The following is a 16,931-nucleotide window of genomic DNA, read 5'->3' on the forward strand; positions in this document are numbered from 1 at the left end:
TTTGCTCTACAGGAGAAATTAACACAACATTGTAAATCAACTACACTCCAATAAAATAAATTTAAAAAAATAAAGAGAAAAGGCCAAACAAGGTAAACCAAAAAAAAAGGCTACATACTGTATGCCTCCATCTATGAGGCATTCTGGAAAACAGATTAGAGGATGCAGGGGTCTAGGGGTGGGAGCGGGCTTGACTAGAAAGTGCATGGGGGACATTCTGGGATGAAGGAGTTGTTCTATATCTTGGTTGTGTTGGTAGTTACACAACCAGATGAAATTTATCAAAGCTCTGAGAATAGGATACTTCTTAAAAAATTTTTATTGGAGTATAGTTGATTTACAATATTGTGTTGGTTCCTGCCGTACAGCAAAGTGACTCAGTTATACATATACATATATCCACTCTTTTTTAGTCTCTGTTCCCATATAGGTCACTACAGAGTATTGAGTAGAGTTCCTTGTGCTATACTGTAGGTCCTTATTAGTTATCTGTTTTATATACAGTAGCAGGTATATGTTAATCCCAATCTCCCAACTTATCCCTCCCCCACTTACGCCCTGGCAGCCATGTTTGTTTCCTACATCTGTAACTCTATTTCTGTTTTGTAGGTAAGTTCATTTGTACTCTTTTTGTAGATTCCACATATTAGGATACTTGTTAAGGATGAAATTTACTGTATGTAAAATACACCTGAATTTTAAGATTTTTTAAAAGGTAGCCTGTAGTTATGCTCCTGGGAAGCACTGGGACAAAAACAGGTAACAGCCAGACTGCCTGGGTTTAAAATTTGGCCTTGCCACTTACTATATTTAATTTTTCAGAACCTCATTTTCCCCATTTTAAAATGGGGATAATTAAGGTATCTACCACATGGGATTGTTGTAGCAATGAAATGCATATACTTAAAATATTTAGAAGGTTAGCTTTTGTTTGATACATCTCTGCACAGCTGTCCAGTATAGCCTCAGGATAAATTCCTGGAAGTGCAAATTCTGGGCCAAAGGTTTGCATTGTCCTACATACCAAAAAAGCACCTTCTAAGAAAATTGTGCCGATTTATATTCCCTCAAACAGAGCGTATGAGTTCTTGGTTCTCTTCTCTCTGCCTAATACTAAACTTTACCTTTTTATTGGACTATTTATAGTTTTATTAATTTGTGTGAGTCTGTCATAAAATAGGGTTAATAATAATAATTAACATTTATGTTTTCATAGGTGCCAGACATTCTTGAAAGCATTGAAAAATATTCCCATTTGATCAGAGGTCTGCATTGTAAACATCTTCTCCTGTTTCTTTCACTTCTCTTTTGAACTTGCTTCAGTTTTTAAAAAGAAGATTCAATCTTAAAATTCCTTTGTGATTTCTACATTTCGGGGGTCATGTTGAAGGGGGCGCTTTCCTTTTGAGTCATCATTATCTTTTTTGTAAATATAAATTTATTTATTTTTGGCTGCATTGGGTCTTCATTGCTGCACGCAGGCTTTCTCTAGTTGTGGCGAGCGGGGTCTGCTCTTCGTTGTGGTGCACGGGCTTCTCATTGTGGTGGCTTCTCTTGTTGTGGAGCACGGGCTCTAGGCGCACGGGCTTCAGTAGTTGTGGAACCCAGGCTCAGTAGTTGTGGCTCGTGGGCTCTAGAGCGCAGGCTCAGTAGTTCTGGTGCACGGGCTGAGTTGCTCTGCAGCATGTGGGATCTTCCCAGGACTGGGGCACGAACCCGTGTCCCCTGCATTGGCAGGCGGATTCTTAACCACAGCGCCACCGGGGAGGCCCTTGAGTCATCATTATTTTTTCATACAACTCTTAGTTTCACATTCCCATGTTTCTCATTTATTTGGAAGCTCTTTATAGCATATCTCACTGTCCAGAATTATTCTGAAATAGTAAATGTCTTTTAACTCCAAAATTTAAAAGGCGTTTGATAGCATTTTGAGCAAGAGAGCAGCACTCGTATATTTCTTAAGAAGATGAGAGAGTAAGAAGTAGGAAGAAAGAAGGTAGCAGGTAAGAAGGCTCACAGCTTATGAAATGTCAGTGCTTGGGTGACCGTGGAGGCTTCCCCCCATGAAACGCCTCTGGCAGACTCTTTCATCTAACCCTGTCATTACTCTTCCTGTTGTCTTCCCCTCCCATCTGCCCCCTTCCATGAAGTTTCCATTCTCTCCTTTCTGCCCCCCTGCCTACCTAGGCCCAGACCTCAAATCCACACTCAGAACAAAGCTGATGTTTTCACACTGAACTTCTTCCAACTCTAAAATTTCTTTCAGAGATTAATGAAATCAGACCCTATAGTCCAAGTACCACTTTAGAGACTTGGCTCTTTACTTCTTCCTCGTTTAAAAACAACGGTTTTAGTGAAATAAAATACAAAACAGAGGTGTAATACATCTCCTATGACCTCACATTTTTTAGGGTTATTTTTTCTTGCCAACTGATCCTGCATTCATGCTAATGTCCCCTTTTTGTATCCTTAAAAGTACTCAGTTCCATCAAAAGCCAAAAGGAAAATAAACTATGTTTCTCGGGCAATGTGAGGTGATAACAAAGGACTCCAGCATTTTTAGAACAGTTTTTGATTAAGGGGAAAGAACCAATTTTAGTGGCCAAATGTTTCTTCAAGGGAAAAATTAAAAGGCTAAATGTCTTTGTATAAAGAAAGGCAAAGTTTTTGTTTGCTTGTTTTCAGAATGTGCTTTTAAGAAGTTTCTGTAAGAAAGGAAAGTAAACATCAGATAAAGGTATAAGACCTGTTGTCTCAAAGTGAGGGAAAAAGTTCAGTTATGAATCCAAATATTAGCACCAAAATTTGTCATCAGATTATCATTGAAATTCCTTGATGTGAAAATACACACACTACTGTATTTAAGATAAAGAGCCAACAAGGACCTGCTGTATAGCACAGGGAACTCTACTCAATATTCTGTGATAACCTATACGAGAAAAAAATCTAAAAAAGAATGAATATATGTATAACTGAATCACTTTGCTGTACACTTGAAACTAACACAACATTGTAAATCAACTAACTATACACCAATAAAATAAAAATAAAAAAGAATACAGTAAAAGTCCCGAGGCAGGGGTGGGGGGAGAAATTCCTAAGCATGGCAGAATTATGCAAGATTTTTAAAAATCGTGTGTGTGTATATGTATGTGTATATATATGCACACATATATACATATGTGTGTATATAGAGAGATACATATGTGTATATACATCTATGTACTCAAATATATGTATGTATATATATGGAACATAACAGCATATATATATATATATGGAAATCACATAGCACTTATCAAAGCAAATCGCATATTCTGGAAGGACAAATTGGCTAGAAATACAAACCAGCAGATCCATTCTCCTCCCCTGGAGAAATCTGATAACTTTAAGGTCCTGAGCATAAATGCTTCTGGCCTTTTCCAGCAGGCACAATACCAAGGTGGTGTCTCAAAAGACAAACATACTTTTGGTGGTAGATAACTGTTTTCTTGGCCTCTGAATAACTGTGGCCACATTCTCATGAAAAAAGGAAATATGGCCTGTTTTGCCAGTTATTTGATTTTTCCAGAGTAGGAAAATTCCCACCCTGAGGCCTAGGAATCAGAGTTCCCAAAGAAAAAGGCGTGCTGCTCTCGACCACCAGGAGCGTGGCTCTCAACTTCTCTGTAATGACAGTCTGATCATGATGCAGCTTCTGAATCTGGAGCCTCTGTGTGTGTATGTGTTTCTCTCCCAACACCTTCAAGTGCACATGCCAAAATTCAGCAGAACTTGATTGTAGTTAACATTAGCCTATCTTAAAAACTGTTTCATTTTCCTCATCTCTCTCTTCTTTAATATATTATCTCATGATTACTTATCCTCCTAGTTCACAGGTATTTATAAAGTCCCTGCCCTGTCTCTGGCACTGTGTCTGGTGCTGTGGATGCAAAGATTATTTCTTTCTTCATTATTTCAACCCCTACCACTCCATAAAATCTTTGTGATATGCAAACCTGAGGAAAGATTCCTGCCCTAGAGGAGTTTATAGTCTCATTTTCTTGGCCATTTCCAAAGAGTCAATTCTTACAATTCTTCTGTTATTTATAAAGTGTCTAATCTCAAGATACAAACATTTCACCTTATTTGGAGACAAAAACAAAGCACATGATTCCCTTGAATCAGTTTCATAATGGAACTTTCCTGTCCGTGTCTCATGCCAATAGATACGGATCAGGCCAAGTGCCACCTGTGTTATACATGTCTAAATAATTAAGTCCAGGATTATAGAGGAAGAACAGAGTTCGTGTTTCTTCAAATCAGTAGCTCTTTTTCCTCTGACATAGCAAAAACGCACTGATGTGCTGGGAGAGACGAATGTAACAGAAAAAAAATAAATGTGAAAATCTTTGCAAAACTTGAAATTCTGATGTGATTTTAAAAATTGGTAGACTTGGGGCTTCCCTGGTGGCGCAGTGGTTGAGAGTCCGCCTGCCGATGCAGGGGACATGGGTTCGTGCCCCAGTCTGGGAAGATCCCACATGCCGCGGAGCAGCTGGGCCCGTGAGCCATGGCTGTTGAGCCTGTGCGTCCGGAGCCTGTGCTCCGCAACGGGAGAGGCCACAACAGTGAGAGGCCCATGTAACGCAAAAAAAAAAAAAAAAAAAAAAAAAAAAAATTGGTAGACTTAGAAACTTTGACTTCTGGTTTCAAAGATTTGAACCCCTGGAAAAGAATATTTTATTCCATGAATCATAGATGGTCAAGTTGTAACCCTTTACTTAACAGTCTTCCTTAATCTCACAGAGCTCCTCAGATGACCTTCATTTGACTTATTAAACATTAGCATGCACGTCTTTTAAAATATGGAGCTTTGGAGTCCAGTCTTGAGCCTATGATCTGAATCTGATTTTGTATCTATAAACAAGAGAGTTTTTAAAGAACTTTTTAAATTGAAGTATAGTTGATTTACAATATTGTTAGCTTCAGGTGTACAGCAAAGTGACTCAATTAAATGGATATATATATATATATATATATATATATATATATATATATGCTTTTTCTGATTCTTTTCCAATATAGATTATTACAAGATGTTGAATGTAGTTCCCTGTGCTATACAGTATATCCTTGTAGTTTATTTTATGTATAATGGTGTGTATCTGTTAATCCCACGCTCCTAATTTATTCCTCCTCCATCCCTTTCCCCTTTGGTAATGACACATTTGTTTTCTATGTCTGTGAGCCTGTTTCTGATTTGCCTCAATACATAAATTCATTTGTATTATTTTTTAGATTCCATATATAAGTGAGATCATATAATATTCGTCTTTCTCTGTCTGACTTCACTCAGTATGATAATCTCTAGGTCCATCCACGTTGCTGCAAATGGCAATATTTCATTCTTTTTTATGGCAAAGTAATATCCCATTGTGTGTGTGTGTGTGTGTATACACACACACACACACATATATATATACATATACCACTTCTTCTTTATCCGTTCATCAGTTGATGGACACTTAGGTTGCTTGAATTTTGACTGTGATTTTAATCCTGAAGCCATTTGAGTCCATTTTTTGTTTTGAAGATGTTGGGGGTAGGAGTTTATTAATTAATAAATTTATTTTTGCTGTGTTGGGTCTTCGTTTCTGTGCGAGGGCTTTCTCTAGTTGTGGCAGGCGGGGGCCACTCTTCATTGCGGTGCACAGGCCTCTCACTATCGCGGCCTCTCTTGTTGTGGAGCACAGGCTCCAGACGCGCAGGCCCAGTAGTTGTAGCTCATGGGCCCAGTTGCTCCACAGCATGTGGGATCCTCCCAGACCAGGGCTCGAACCCGTGTCCCCTGCATTAGCAGGCAGATTCTCAACCACTGTACCACCAAAGAAGCCCCATTTGAGTCCATTTTTTAAAAAACATTTTTAACGAGAATTATTGTATCTTAGGTTGGGTTCTTTTAGAGCAGACATTAAGACAAGGATTAGAAGACAAGTGGTTTGACTAGATAGCCTCATCCACCAGAGGGCAGACAGCAGAAGCAAGAAGAACTACAATCCTACAGCCTGTGGAACAACTACATTCACAGAAAGATAGAAAAGATGAAAAGGCAGAGGGCTATGTACCAGATGAAGGAAGAAGATAAAACACCAGAAAAACAACTAAATGAAGTGGAGATAGGCAACCTTCCAGAAAAAAAATTCAGAATAATGATACCGAAGATGATCCAGGACCTCAGAAAAAGAATGGAGGCAAAGATCAAGAAGATGCAAGAAATGTTTAACAAAGACCTAGAAGAATTAAAGAACAAACAGAGATGAGCAATACAATAACTGAAATGAAAACTACACTAGAAGGAATCAATAGCAGAATAACTGAGGCAGAAGAACGGATAAGTGACCTGGAAGACAGAATGGTGGAATTCACTGCTGCGGAACAGAATAAAGAAAAAAGAATGAAAAGAAATGAAGACAGCCTAGGAGACCTCTGAGACAACATTAAATGCAACATTCCATTATAGGGGTCCCAGAAGGAGAAGAGAGAGACAAAGAAGCCGAGAAAATATTTGAAGAGATTATAGTTGAAAACTTCCCCAACATGGGAAAGGAAATAGCCACCCAACTCCAGGAAGTGCAGAGAGTCCCATACAGAATAAACCCAAGGAGAAACATGCCAAGACACATAGTCAATCAAATTGGCAAAAATTAAAGACAAGGAAAATCACTGAAAGCAGCAAGGGAAAAACAACAAATAACATACAAGGGAACTCCCATAAGGTTAACTGCTGATTTCTCAGCAGAAACTCTACAAGCCAGAAGGTAGTGGCATGACATATTTAAAGTGATGAAAGGGAAGAATCTACAACCAAGATTACTCTACCCGGCAAGGATCTTATTCAGATTCCATGGAGAAATCAAAAGCTTTACAGACAAGCAAAAGCTAAGAGAATTCAGCACCACCAAACCAGCTTTACAACAAATGCTAAAGGAACTTCTCTAAGTGGGAAACACAGGAGAAGAAAAGGACCTAAAAAACAAACCCAAAACAATGAAGAAAATGGTAACAGGAACATACATATCGATAATTACCTTAAACATGAATGGATTAAATGCTGCAACCAAAAGACACAGGCTCACTGAATGGATACAAAAACAAGACCCGTATATATGCTGTCTACAAGAGACCCAGTTCAGACCTAGGGACACATACAGATGGAAAGTGAGGGGATGGAAAAAGATATTCCATGCAAATGAAAATCAAAAGAAAGCTGATAAAATAGAATTTATAGCAGATAAAATAGAATTTAAAATAAAGAATGTTACAAGAAACAAGGTAGGACACTACATAATGATCAAGGGATCAATCCAAGAAGAAGATATAAAAATTATAAATATATATGGACCCAACATAGGAGCACCTCAATACATAAGGCAACTGCTGCTAATAGCTATAAAAGAGGAAATCGACAGTAACACAATAATAGTGGGGGACTTTAATACCTCACTTACACCAATAGACAGATCATCCAAACAAAATTAACAAGGAAACACAAGCTTTAAATGACACAATAGACCAGATAGATTTAATTGATATTTATAGGACATCCCATCCAAAAACAGCAGATTACACTGTCTTCTTAAGTGTGTATGGAACATTCTCCAGGATAGATCACATCTTGGATCACAAACCAAGCCTCAGTAAATTTAAGAAAATTGAAATCATATCAAACATCTTTTCTGACCACAAGGCTATGAGATTAGAAATCAATTCCAGGGGGAAAATATGTACAAAACACAAACACATGGAGGCTAAATAATATGTTACTAAATAAACAAGAGATCACTGAAAAAATCAAAGAGGAAATCAAAAAATACCTAGAGACAAATGACAATGAAAACACAATGATCCAAAACCTATGGTATGCAGCAAAAGCAGTTCTAAGAGGGAAGTTTATAGCAATAAATGCCTACCTCAAGAAACAAGAAAAATCTCAAATAAACAATCTAACCTTACACCTACAGGAACTAGAGAAAGAAGAACAAACAAAACCCAAAGTTAGCAGAAGGAAAGATAACATAAAGATCAGAGTAGAAATAAATGAAATAGAAACAAAGAAAACAATAGCCAAGATCAATAAAACTAAAAGCTGGTTCTTTGAGGAGATAAAATTGATAAACCTTAGCCAGACTCATCAAGAAAAAGAGGGAGAGGACTCAAATCAGTAAAATTAGAAGTGAAAAAGGAGAAGTTATAACAGACATCACAGAAATACAAAGCATCCTAAGAGACAACTACAAGCAACTCTATGCCAATAAAATGGACAACCTGAAAAAAATGGACAAGTTCTTAGAAAGTTATAACCTTCCAAGACTGAACCAGGAAGAAATAGAAAGTATGAACAGACCAATCACAAGTAATGAATTGAAACTGTGATTAAAAATCTTCCAACAAACAGAAGTCCAGGACCAGGTGCCTTCACAGGTGAATTCTATCAACGTTCAGAGAAGAGCTAACATCCATCCTTCTCAAACTCTTCCAAAAAATTACAGAGGAAGGAACATTCCCAAACTCATTCTATGAGGCCACCATCACCCTGATACCAAAACCAGACAAAGATACTTCAAAAAAAGAAAATTACAGACCAATATCACTGATGAATATAGATGCAAGAATCCTCAACAAAATACTAGCAAACAAAATCCAACAACACATTAAAGGGATCATACACCATGATCAAGTGGGATATATCCCAGGGACGCAAGGATTCGTCAATATATGCAAATCAATCAATGTGATACACCATATTAACAAATTGAAGAAGAAAAACCATATGATCATCTCAATAGATGCAGAAAAAGCTTCTGACAAAATTCAACACCCATTTATGATAAAAACTCTCCAGAAAGCGGGCAAAGAGGGAATGTACCTCAACATAATAAAGGCCATATATGACAAACCCACAGCAAACATCATTCTCAATGGTGAAAAGCCAAAAGCATTTCCTCTAAGATCAGGAACAAGACAAGGATGTCCACTCTCACCACTATCATTCAACATAGTTTTGGAAGTCCTAGCCATGGCAATCAGAGAAGAAACAGAAATAAAAGGAATACAAATTGGAACAGAAGAAGTAAAACTGTCACTGTTTGCAGATGACATGATACTATACATAGAGAATCCTAAAGATGCCACCAGAAAACTACTAGAGCTAATCAATGAATTTGGTAAAGTTGCAGGATACAAAATTAACACACAGAAATCTCTTGCATTCCTATACACTAATGATGAAAAATCTGAAAGAAAAATTAAGGAAACACTCCCATTTACCAATACAACAAAAAGAATAAAATACCTAGGAATAAACCTACCTAGGGAGACAAAAGACCTGTATGTAGAAAACTATAAGACACTGATGAAATAAATTAAAGATGATACCAACAGATGGAGAAATATACCATGTACTTGGATTGGAAGAATCAATATTGTGAAAATGACTATACTACCCAAAGCAATCTACAGATTCAATGCAATCCCTATCAAATTACCAATGGCATTTTTTACAGAACTAGAACAAAAAATCTTAAAATCTGTATGGAGACAAAAAAGACACCGAATAGCCAAAGCATTCTTGAGGGAAAAAAAACGGAGATGGAGGAATCAAACTCCCTGACTCCAGACCATACTACAAAGCTACAGTAAAGAAGAGAATATGGTACTGGCACAAAAACAGAAATATAGATCGATGGAGCAGACTAGAAAGCCCAGAGATAAACCCACGCACCTATGGTCAATTAATCTATGACAAAGGAGGCAAGGATATACAATGGAGAAAAGACAGCCTCTTCAATAAGTGGTGCTGGGAAAACTGGACAGCTACATGTAAAAGAATGAAATTAGAACACTCCCTAACTCCATACACAAAAATAAACTCAAAATGGATTAGAGACCGAAATGTAAGAGCAGACACTATAAAACTCTTAGAGGAAAACATAGGAAGAACACTCTTTGACATAAATCACAGCAAGATCTTTTTTGATCCACCTCCTAGAGTAATGGAGATAAAAACAAAAATAAACAAATGGGACCTAGTGAAACTTAAAAGCTTTTGCAAAGCAAAGGAAACTACAAACAAGACAAAAAGACAACCCTCAGAATGGGAGAAAATATTTGCAAATGAATCAACAAAGGATTAATCTCTCCAAAATATATAAACAGCTCATGCAGCTCAATATCAAAACAACAAACAACACAATCCAAAAATGGGCAGAAGGCCTAAATAGACATTTCTCCAAAGAAGACATACAGATGGCCAAGAAGCACATGAAAAGCTGCTCAAAATCACCAATTATTAGAGAAATGAAAATCAAAACTACAATGAGGTATCACCTCACACCAGTTAGAATGGACATCACCAGAAAATCTATAAAGAACAAATGCTGGAGAGGGTGTGGAGAAAAGGGAAGCCTCCTGCACTGTTGGTGGGAATGTAAACTGATACAGCCACTATGGAGAACAGTATGGAGGTTCCTTAAAAAACTAAAAATAGAATTACCATATGACCCTGCAATCCCACTCCTGGGCATATACCCAGAGAAAACCACAATTCAAAAAGACACATGCACCCCAATGTTCACTGCAGCACTATTTACAATAGCCAGGTCATGGAAGCAATCTAAATGCCCATCAACAGACGAATGGATAAAGAAGATGTGGCACATATATACAATGGAATATTACTCAGCCATAAAAAGGAACGAAATTGGGTCATTTGTAGAGACGTGGATGAATCTAGAGACTGTCATACAGAGTGAAGTAAGTCAGAAAGAGAAAAACAAATATTGTATATTAACACATATATGTGGAATCTAGAAAAATGGTACAGATGAACCGGTTTGCAGGGCAGAGAGTGAGACACAGACGTAGAGAACAAACGTACGGACACCAAGGGGGGAAAGTGGTGGGGGGTGTTGGTGGTGGTGTGATGAATTGGGAGATTGGGATTGACATGTATACACTAATACGTATAAAATATATAACTAATGAGAACCTACTGTATAAAAAAATAAATAAAGTTCAAAAAAAAAAAAAGAAGGCAAGTGGTTTGAGAAATATCCCCAGAAAATCATTGCTAAGAGAGTAGGGAAGAGAGATGTGGAAAGGGAAGATTATTATCAAGAGGCTGAGAGGGTGGGCAACTTGGGCTCTGTCTAGCTGGGGACATCTGGGAGACAGGGAAGTACATGTCTCAGAGTCACCCTAAGAAAGCAGCCGCTTGAGCCCATTACCTGCTTATCCATCCAACTCCCATGCATTCATGGACCGAGGACAATGCCCTGGCCCAGCCAAGAGAGGCCCCTAGAGAAGAACCATATTTGCTTGCAGCCTGGCCAGTTCCTTTGTTCTGGAAAGGTGAATGCCAAGGGCATGTGGTTACAAATCATTTTCCTGTACGAATTCCATTGAACCAGTTTAAGTTCTTGATTGGCTTTCCATATGGCACTGACAAAGGAGTTCCCCCCTCTCTTTTTCTTTTGTTTTGTTTTTTTTTTTTCATTTTCACTTCTGTCCTACTAGAATTAACTGATTACAGTTTCAGCTATTGTAAGTTTTCTTGTGTGGCTGTTATTTCTTCTGAATCCAGTTTTCCCATCTTTGCTTCTAAATGTTACTCTGCAGATATCACCATGGTCATTTTAATTTTTGTTTGATTGCATCCACCGAGAAAGAATAACCATTATAAATGAGATTAAGAAAAACAGAGAGCTCTGCCTATATATCAGCCGGTCACTGAGGTCACTGTGAACATTCCCCCTCAAATAGTCTAAGATTGCTCTGTTGCCCAGCACCACTGTAACCCAGCTTCACCTCTTATGTACTTGTGTGAACTTCAATGAATGTATCAGTGAGCCTCCTAAGTCTCAAATTACTCTTCTGTAAAATTGTGCTAATAATATGATAGAGACTTCTTAACTTGTTAAGAATAAGTTAAAGTAAATCCATTAAAAGCATTCCTGGCCTAGAATAAGCGTTTAATATGTGCTGTTTATTATTATCATTGTTGTGGTTATTTAATATTTTTGTAGAGTGGTTTCCCTGCTTACCCAGGGGGGCATATGTTCCACGACCCTCCAGTGGATGCCTGAAACCCCGGAGGGTACTGAACCCTATACATACTATGTTTTTTCCTATACATAAAGCTGGATTTATAAGTTAGGCACAGTCAGAGGTTAACAACAATAACTAATAATAAAACAGAACAATTATAACCATATACTATAATAAAAGTTATGTGAATGTGGTTCCTCTCTCTCTCAAAATACCTTACTGTTACAAATTTAATGCCTTTTCCATCTTAACTACGCACCTCTCACCCACCGCGGCTTTTTCACTTTTGCGGTTTGAGATGTGACGGCAAAACTAGCATGGCTTTCTGTTTCCGTCACCATTTCACAGAGAGAAGATGCCTTCTTACCACAGATCTTAGCAACCCCGGCACAGGATTGTGTTTCCTTATTAAGTGGAGAACGTTCACCTGTTTACTTAAAGGAAGCACTTTATGGCTTCTCTTTGGCACATCTTAATTGCCAGCATCACTCCTTTTAAAAACATCTTTTAATTTTAATTTTAGTTTTTTTTTTGGCCATGCCGCGCAGCGTGTGGGATCTTAGTTCCCCGACCAGGGATCGAACCACTGTCCCCTGCAGTGGAAGCATGGAGTCTTAACCACTGGACCACCAGGGAAGTCCCTGGTCTCACTCCTCTTGCACTTTGGAGCCATTATTAAATAAAGTAAGGGTCACTAGAACAAGCATTGAGACACCAAGTTGGCTAAGTGACTACGGACAGGACACGCTGGACCAAGGGATCATTCACATCCCGGGCAGGATGGGGCAGGACGGCATGAGATTTCATCACGTTGCTCAGAAAGGCGTGCAATTTAAAACTGATGAGTTGTTGATTTCTGGAATTTTCCACTTAATATTTTCAGACCGTGGTTGACCACAGGTAACTGAAACTGAAGAAGCAAAACCGCAAATGAGGAGAGACTGCTGTAATGCTATGTCAGTTATTTCATACGCTACTGATCACTCTGCCAAAACCATACTCGCCATCCGCATATTTGTCAAGAGCAAATGGCTGTGGCGAGATGACAGCCAAAATGTCTCACTTCGTTGGTAAAATACTTTCCTTATAGGGTTGTTCTGGTAGCGGGATGATAAAATACAATGTGCTACGAGCCTGGCACTTAGTAGGCCCTTAGCCCCTGCTTTTCCCCTTTTGATTTAAGATGTGTGCCTTGAGTCTGGAGGATAGGAGAAATGGTGTTACGATGAGCATCTGAAGCATTTCTAGAAGGCTGGCCTTCCTGAGTCCGGAAGGGTTTGAGATCTATTGATGTATGTGTCATATGGAGCTAGAGTGAAGTTCCAGTATCCTTTCCAAAACGTCTTAAGAACAGTGTGATTTGCTGTTCTTACTTTTATGACTCTCACTCTGCAATCAGCATTTCAGGATGCTTCATGTGCTATTTATAATTATGAGTTTGGATCGTTTGTATAAAATTTTGTGCACGTGTTGTGTGTTTTTGTCTTTTTTAGATTTGATTGTGGGTGCATTTGGAACAGGAAAAGTAGCTGTTTACAGGTATGTGGTTGGTGTTACGCAAATGCACTTTTCTTTTATTGACATGTAACATTATATTAGTTTCAGGCATACAACATAATGATTCAATATTTGTATATATTGCAAAATGATCATCACAGTGTCTAGTTGGTAACATCCATCACCACACATAGTTACAGTTTTTGTGTGTGAGATGAGAACTTTTAAGATCTACCCTCTTAGCAACTTTCAAATATACAACACAGTATTATTAACTCTAGGTACCATGCTATATATTTCATCCCCCAAACTTATGTATCTTATAAATAGAAGTCTATATTTTTGGCCACTTTCATCCATTTCCACCTCCATCTCATCTCCACCTCTGGCAACCACCAATCTGTTTTCTGTATCTATATGTTCATTTTTTGGTTTTGATTTTTGTCTCTAGATTCTACATGTAGGTGAGATCATATGGTATTGATCTTTTTCTGTCTGACTTTTTTCACTTAGCGTAATGCTCTCAAGGTACTTCTGTGTTGTCATAAATGGCAAGATTTCCTTTTTATGGCTGAATGCCACGTTTTCTTTATTCCTCCATCCGTGGACATGTTCTTCTAACTGTCTCAAATGCATTTCTTTTTCGTTGTTAGTTTTGCCTTAAAGAGTAAATCCCAACTATTTATTTTGGAGAGCATTTAGATGCTCTTTGTAAAGTTTGGAGGAGTATTTGCTCTCAATATTTTCCCCTTTCTTTCAGCCCTTCTGTCTTTTTGTTCTCATACCTCATGACCAAACTTCCAGCTTCTACTAACATAACATTAAATAAGATATGAATCTTAGCAGAACTTCTAAAATGACACACTTTTTAGTTATTACATTTGAATACTTCTCTTTGCTTTAAAATGTGCCTATAGATAAGGAATGCAGGGTGGGGGGGTGTTGCTATGCACCCTGGCCTCTATCATCAAGTGTGGACACTAAATTAAGGAATAGAAATACCAAGAATTGGTGGTCTCCAAAAGCAAGAATTGAACAACTGTTCAAATGTGACAGGTCTGGATTTAAAAAACCTGGCCACTCCACACACTCACCCATTTGTAAACTTGGGCGAGTTTCTATAACTTTCTGAGCCTCAGATTTTTTTCATTGTAAAATAGGCATAATATTTACATTACAAGTTTATTTTTGTTGAAAGGATTAAGTAAGAATCTGCATGTAAGGTACATGGAATAATAAGTAACTGGTAGACAGTGCTACCAGTTACTTACTAGATTCTTTTTTCTTCTTAAAAAAATTTAGATTCTTTTTTATTCTTAAAAAAAACATTTTATAGGAATGCAAGACACTAGGTCAGGATATCAAGACAAAAGGCAGAGGGCCAACCCAGGTGTTCTGGGCACATAGTTCAAACCTAGGTCAACTCCCTGAGGGATTCTAAAGTAGGTCTCCTCAAGTAGGCAAGATTGTCTTCTTCAGCATTCCCAAGACATACCCAGAGGGCTGATTTACACCAGCCACTCTCCACTTCAGGGGGTAGAGAATCAGGTGACTGAAACTCTCAAAGTACCTGAAGGGTGGGGCTGTGTTTGTGGTGGCCATGAAGATGCACCACTCAGAGCTGATGGAGTGAAATGACTCATGGTCCCTCCACTGTGCTCTAAGTCTACATTTGCAACAAGGCCCTATTTCCCATGAGCTGCTCCCAGCCGATTACTGGACACAACAGGGATACAAATACAGGCCCACCTGGAGCTCCACTAGCAGGCAGATTTGGCTCAAGGACTCCCCAGTGCCCTGGCTGGAGCTTCTTTCCCAGATCCTCTTTCGTTTCCTTACTTCTTCACAGAAATCAGACGTACATCACACTCTGACTGCTAGTCCCAGCCTCCTCCCTCCCTCCCCTTTTTCCCTCATCAGTATTTGCCCTTATAAGTGTCTTGTGTGTCTAATCCTGTCTTATCAACTGCTTTTCCAAGGGCTGGAGCTAACACAATATTGAAAAGAAAAATCACGTAACAGAGTACAGATAATAGTGCACAGGAGTTCAGGAAAATTCCCATTGGGTGCCACTACGGTAATCAGGGAATTGTTTAAACCAGTGCCCTAAACAACACACTGCCCCAAGGCCCAGCCCTCCCTCCTGTCAGAGGAAAACTTAAGCAACACGGCATCATTTCACACTGTCACCTGGAGATTTTGCTCCCAGTTCTCCTATCTTGGCACCAAGCTTTATAAATATTGCCCCATTCCTTTTCCCAGTGACTTACTTTCTTGTCTGATTTATCCTCACTGGGTGGTTGGAATGGAGTTTACTCAGTATTAGACCCTCTCCTCAAACTTGGCCGCACAATAGAATCACCTGGAGGGTTTTTTTATTTTTTTTTTGGTACGCGGGCCTCTCACCGTTGTGGCCTCTCCCGTTGCGGAGCACAGGCTCCGGACGCGCAGGCACAGCGGCCACGGCTCACGGGCCCAGTCACTCTGCGCCATGTGGGATCTTCCCGGACCGGGGCACGAACCCGTGTCCCCTACATCGGCAGGCGGACTCCCAACCACTGCACCACCAGGGAAGCCCCGAGAGGGTTTTGTTGTTTGTTTGTTTTTGTTTTTTGACATTCCAGTGCCTGGCCTTGACCCCGGGAGACTGGCTTCTGTTTTAAAGCTCCCGGGGTGCTTCTGTTGTGCAGTCAGGGTTGGGAACCATTGCTCCACGTGAAGCACAGAATGAATCAACTCACCCTCATGTGTTTAGCTCAATCTGCAAAGCTTGTCTAGAAAATGATCAATCAGCAGTTAAAAATCACCAGCCAACATGGTGACAAAATTAGCAAAACTCGAGTACTTACAGATGCAACATGAGTGACTGTAGGATGATGTATTTCCTCATATTCAGATGGGAATATGGACAGACTAGCAGGTCCCAGAGGAGAAATCTTTCACAGCCATGTCGCCAAAATACCGTGAGCCCCTCCACAGACAGAAGGTCCGTGAATGCGGCTGTGCTTGATGGGCCCGTGGCTCCTTTATTTGTATTCATGAGCTACCAGATGTGTTTGGAGGTCGTTGGTTGAGTCTGGAGCCCACCTGCTCACTCAGTGAGGGGAATTCTTGGCACCAGGGCCGGGAATGTTGGCCGTGGCCTCTAGAATTGTAGTAGTGGGCTTCTGCCTGCCCCTCCCGGGGCTGGTTAAAACCGTGTGTCTTCTCCCTGCAGAGCGAGGCCGGTTGTGACGGTGGGAGCCCAGCTTCTTCTGCACCCGGGGATCATCAATCTGGAAAATAAAACCTGCCAGATTCCAGAATCGATGGCATCTGTGGCCTGGTGAGTCAGTGCGGTGCTTCCA

At 39.4% G+C, this 16,931-nt stretch overlaps 1 protein-coding gene across 2 annotated transcripts in view; it reads left to right on the top strand.

Moving 5' to 3' along the window:
* The window catches only part of ITGA8 (integrin subunit alpha 8), a 192,596-nt gene that overhangs the window by 82,464 nt on the left and 93,201 nt on the right, over positions 1 to 16,931 (top strand). For both annotated transcript variants that reach the window (XM_081229189.1, XM_081229190.1), the window contains exons 14-15: positions 13,581 to 13,626; positions 16,802 to 16,909. In XM_081229189.1, coding sequence (XP_081085315.1) covers positions 13,581 to 13,626; positions 16,802 to 16,909 — 154 coding nt within the window. The remainder of the gene's footprint in view (positions 1 to 13,580; positions 13,627 to 16,801; positions 16,910 to 16,931) is intronic.

Source organism: Mesoplodon bidens (genome assembly GCF_964165515.1).
Source record: "Mesoplodon bidens genome assembly, chromosome: 3".
Taxonomy (NCBI): domain Eukaryota; kingdom Metazoa; phylum Chordata; class Mammalia; order Artiodactyla; family Ziphiidae; genus Mesoplodon; species Mesoplodon bidens.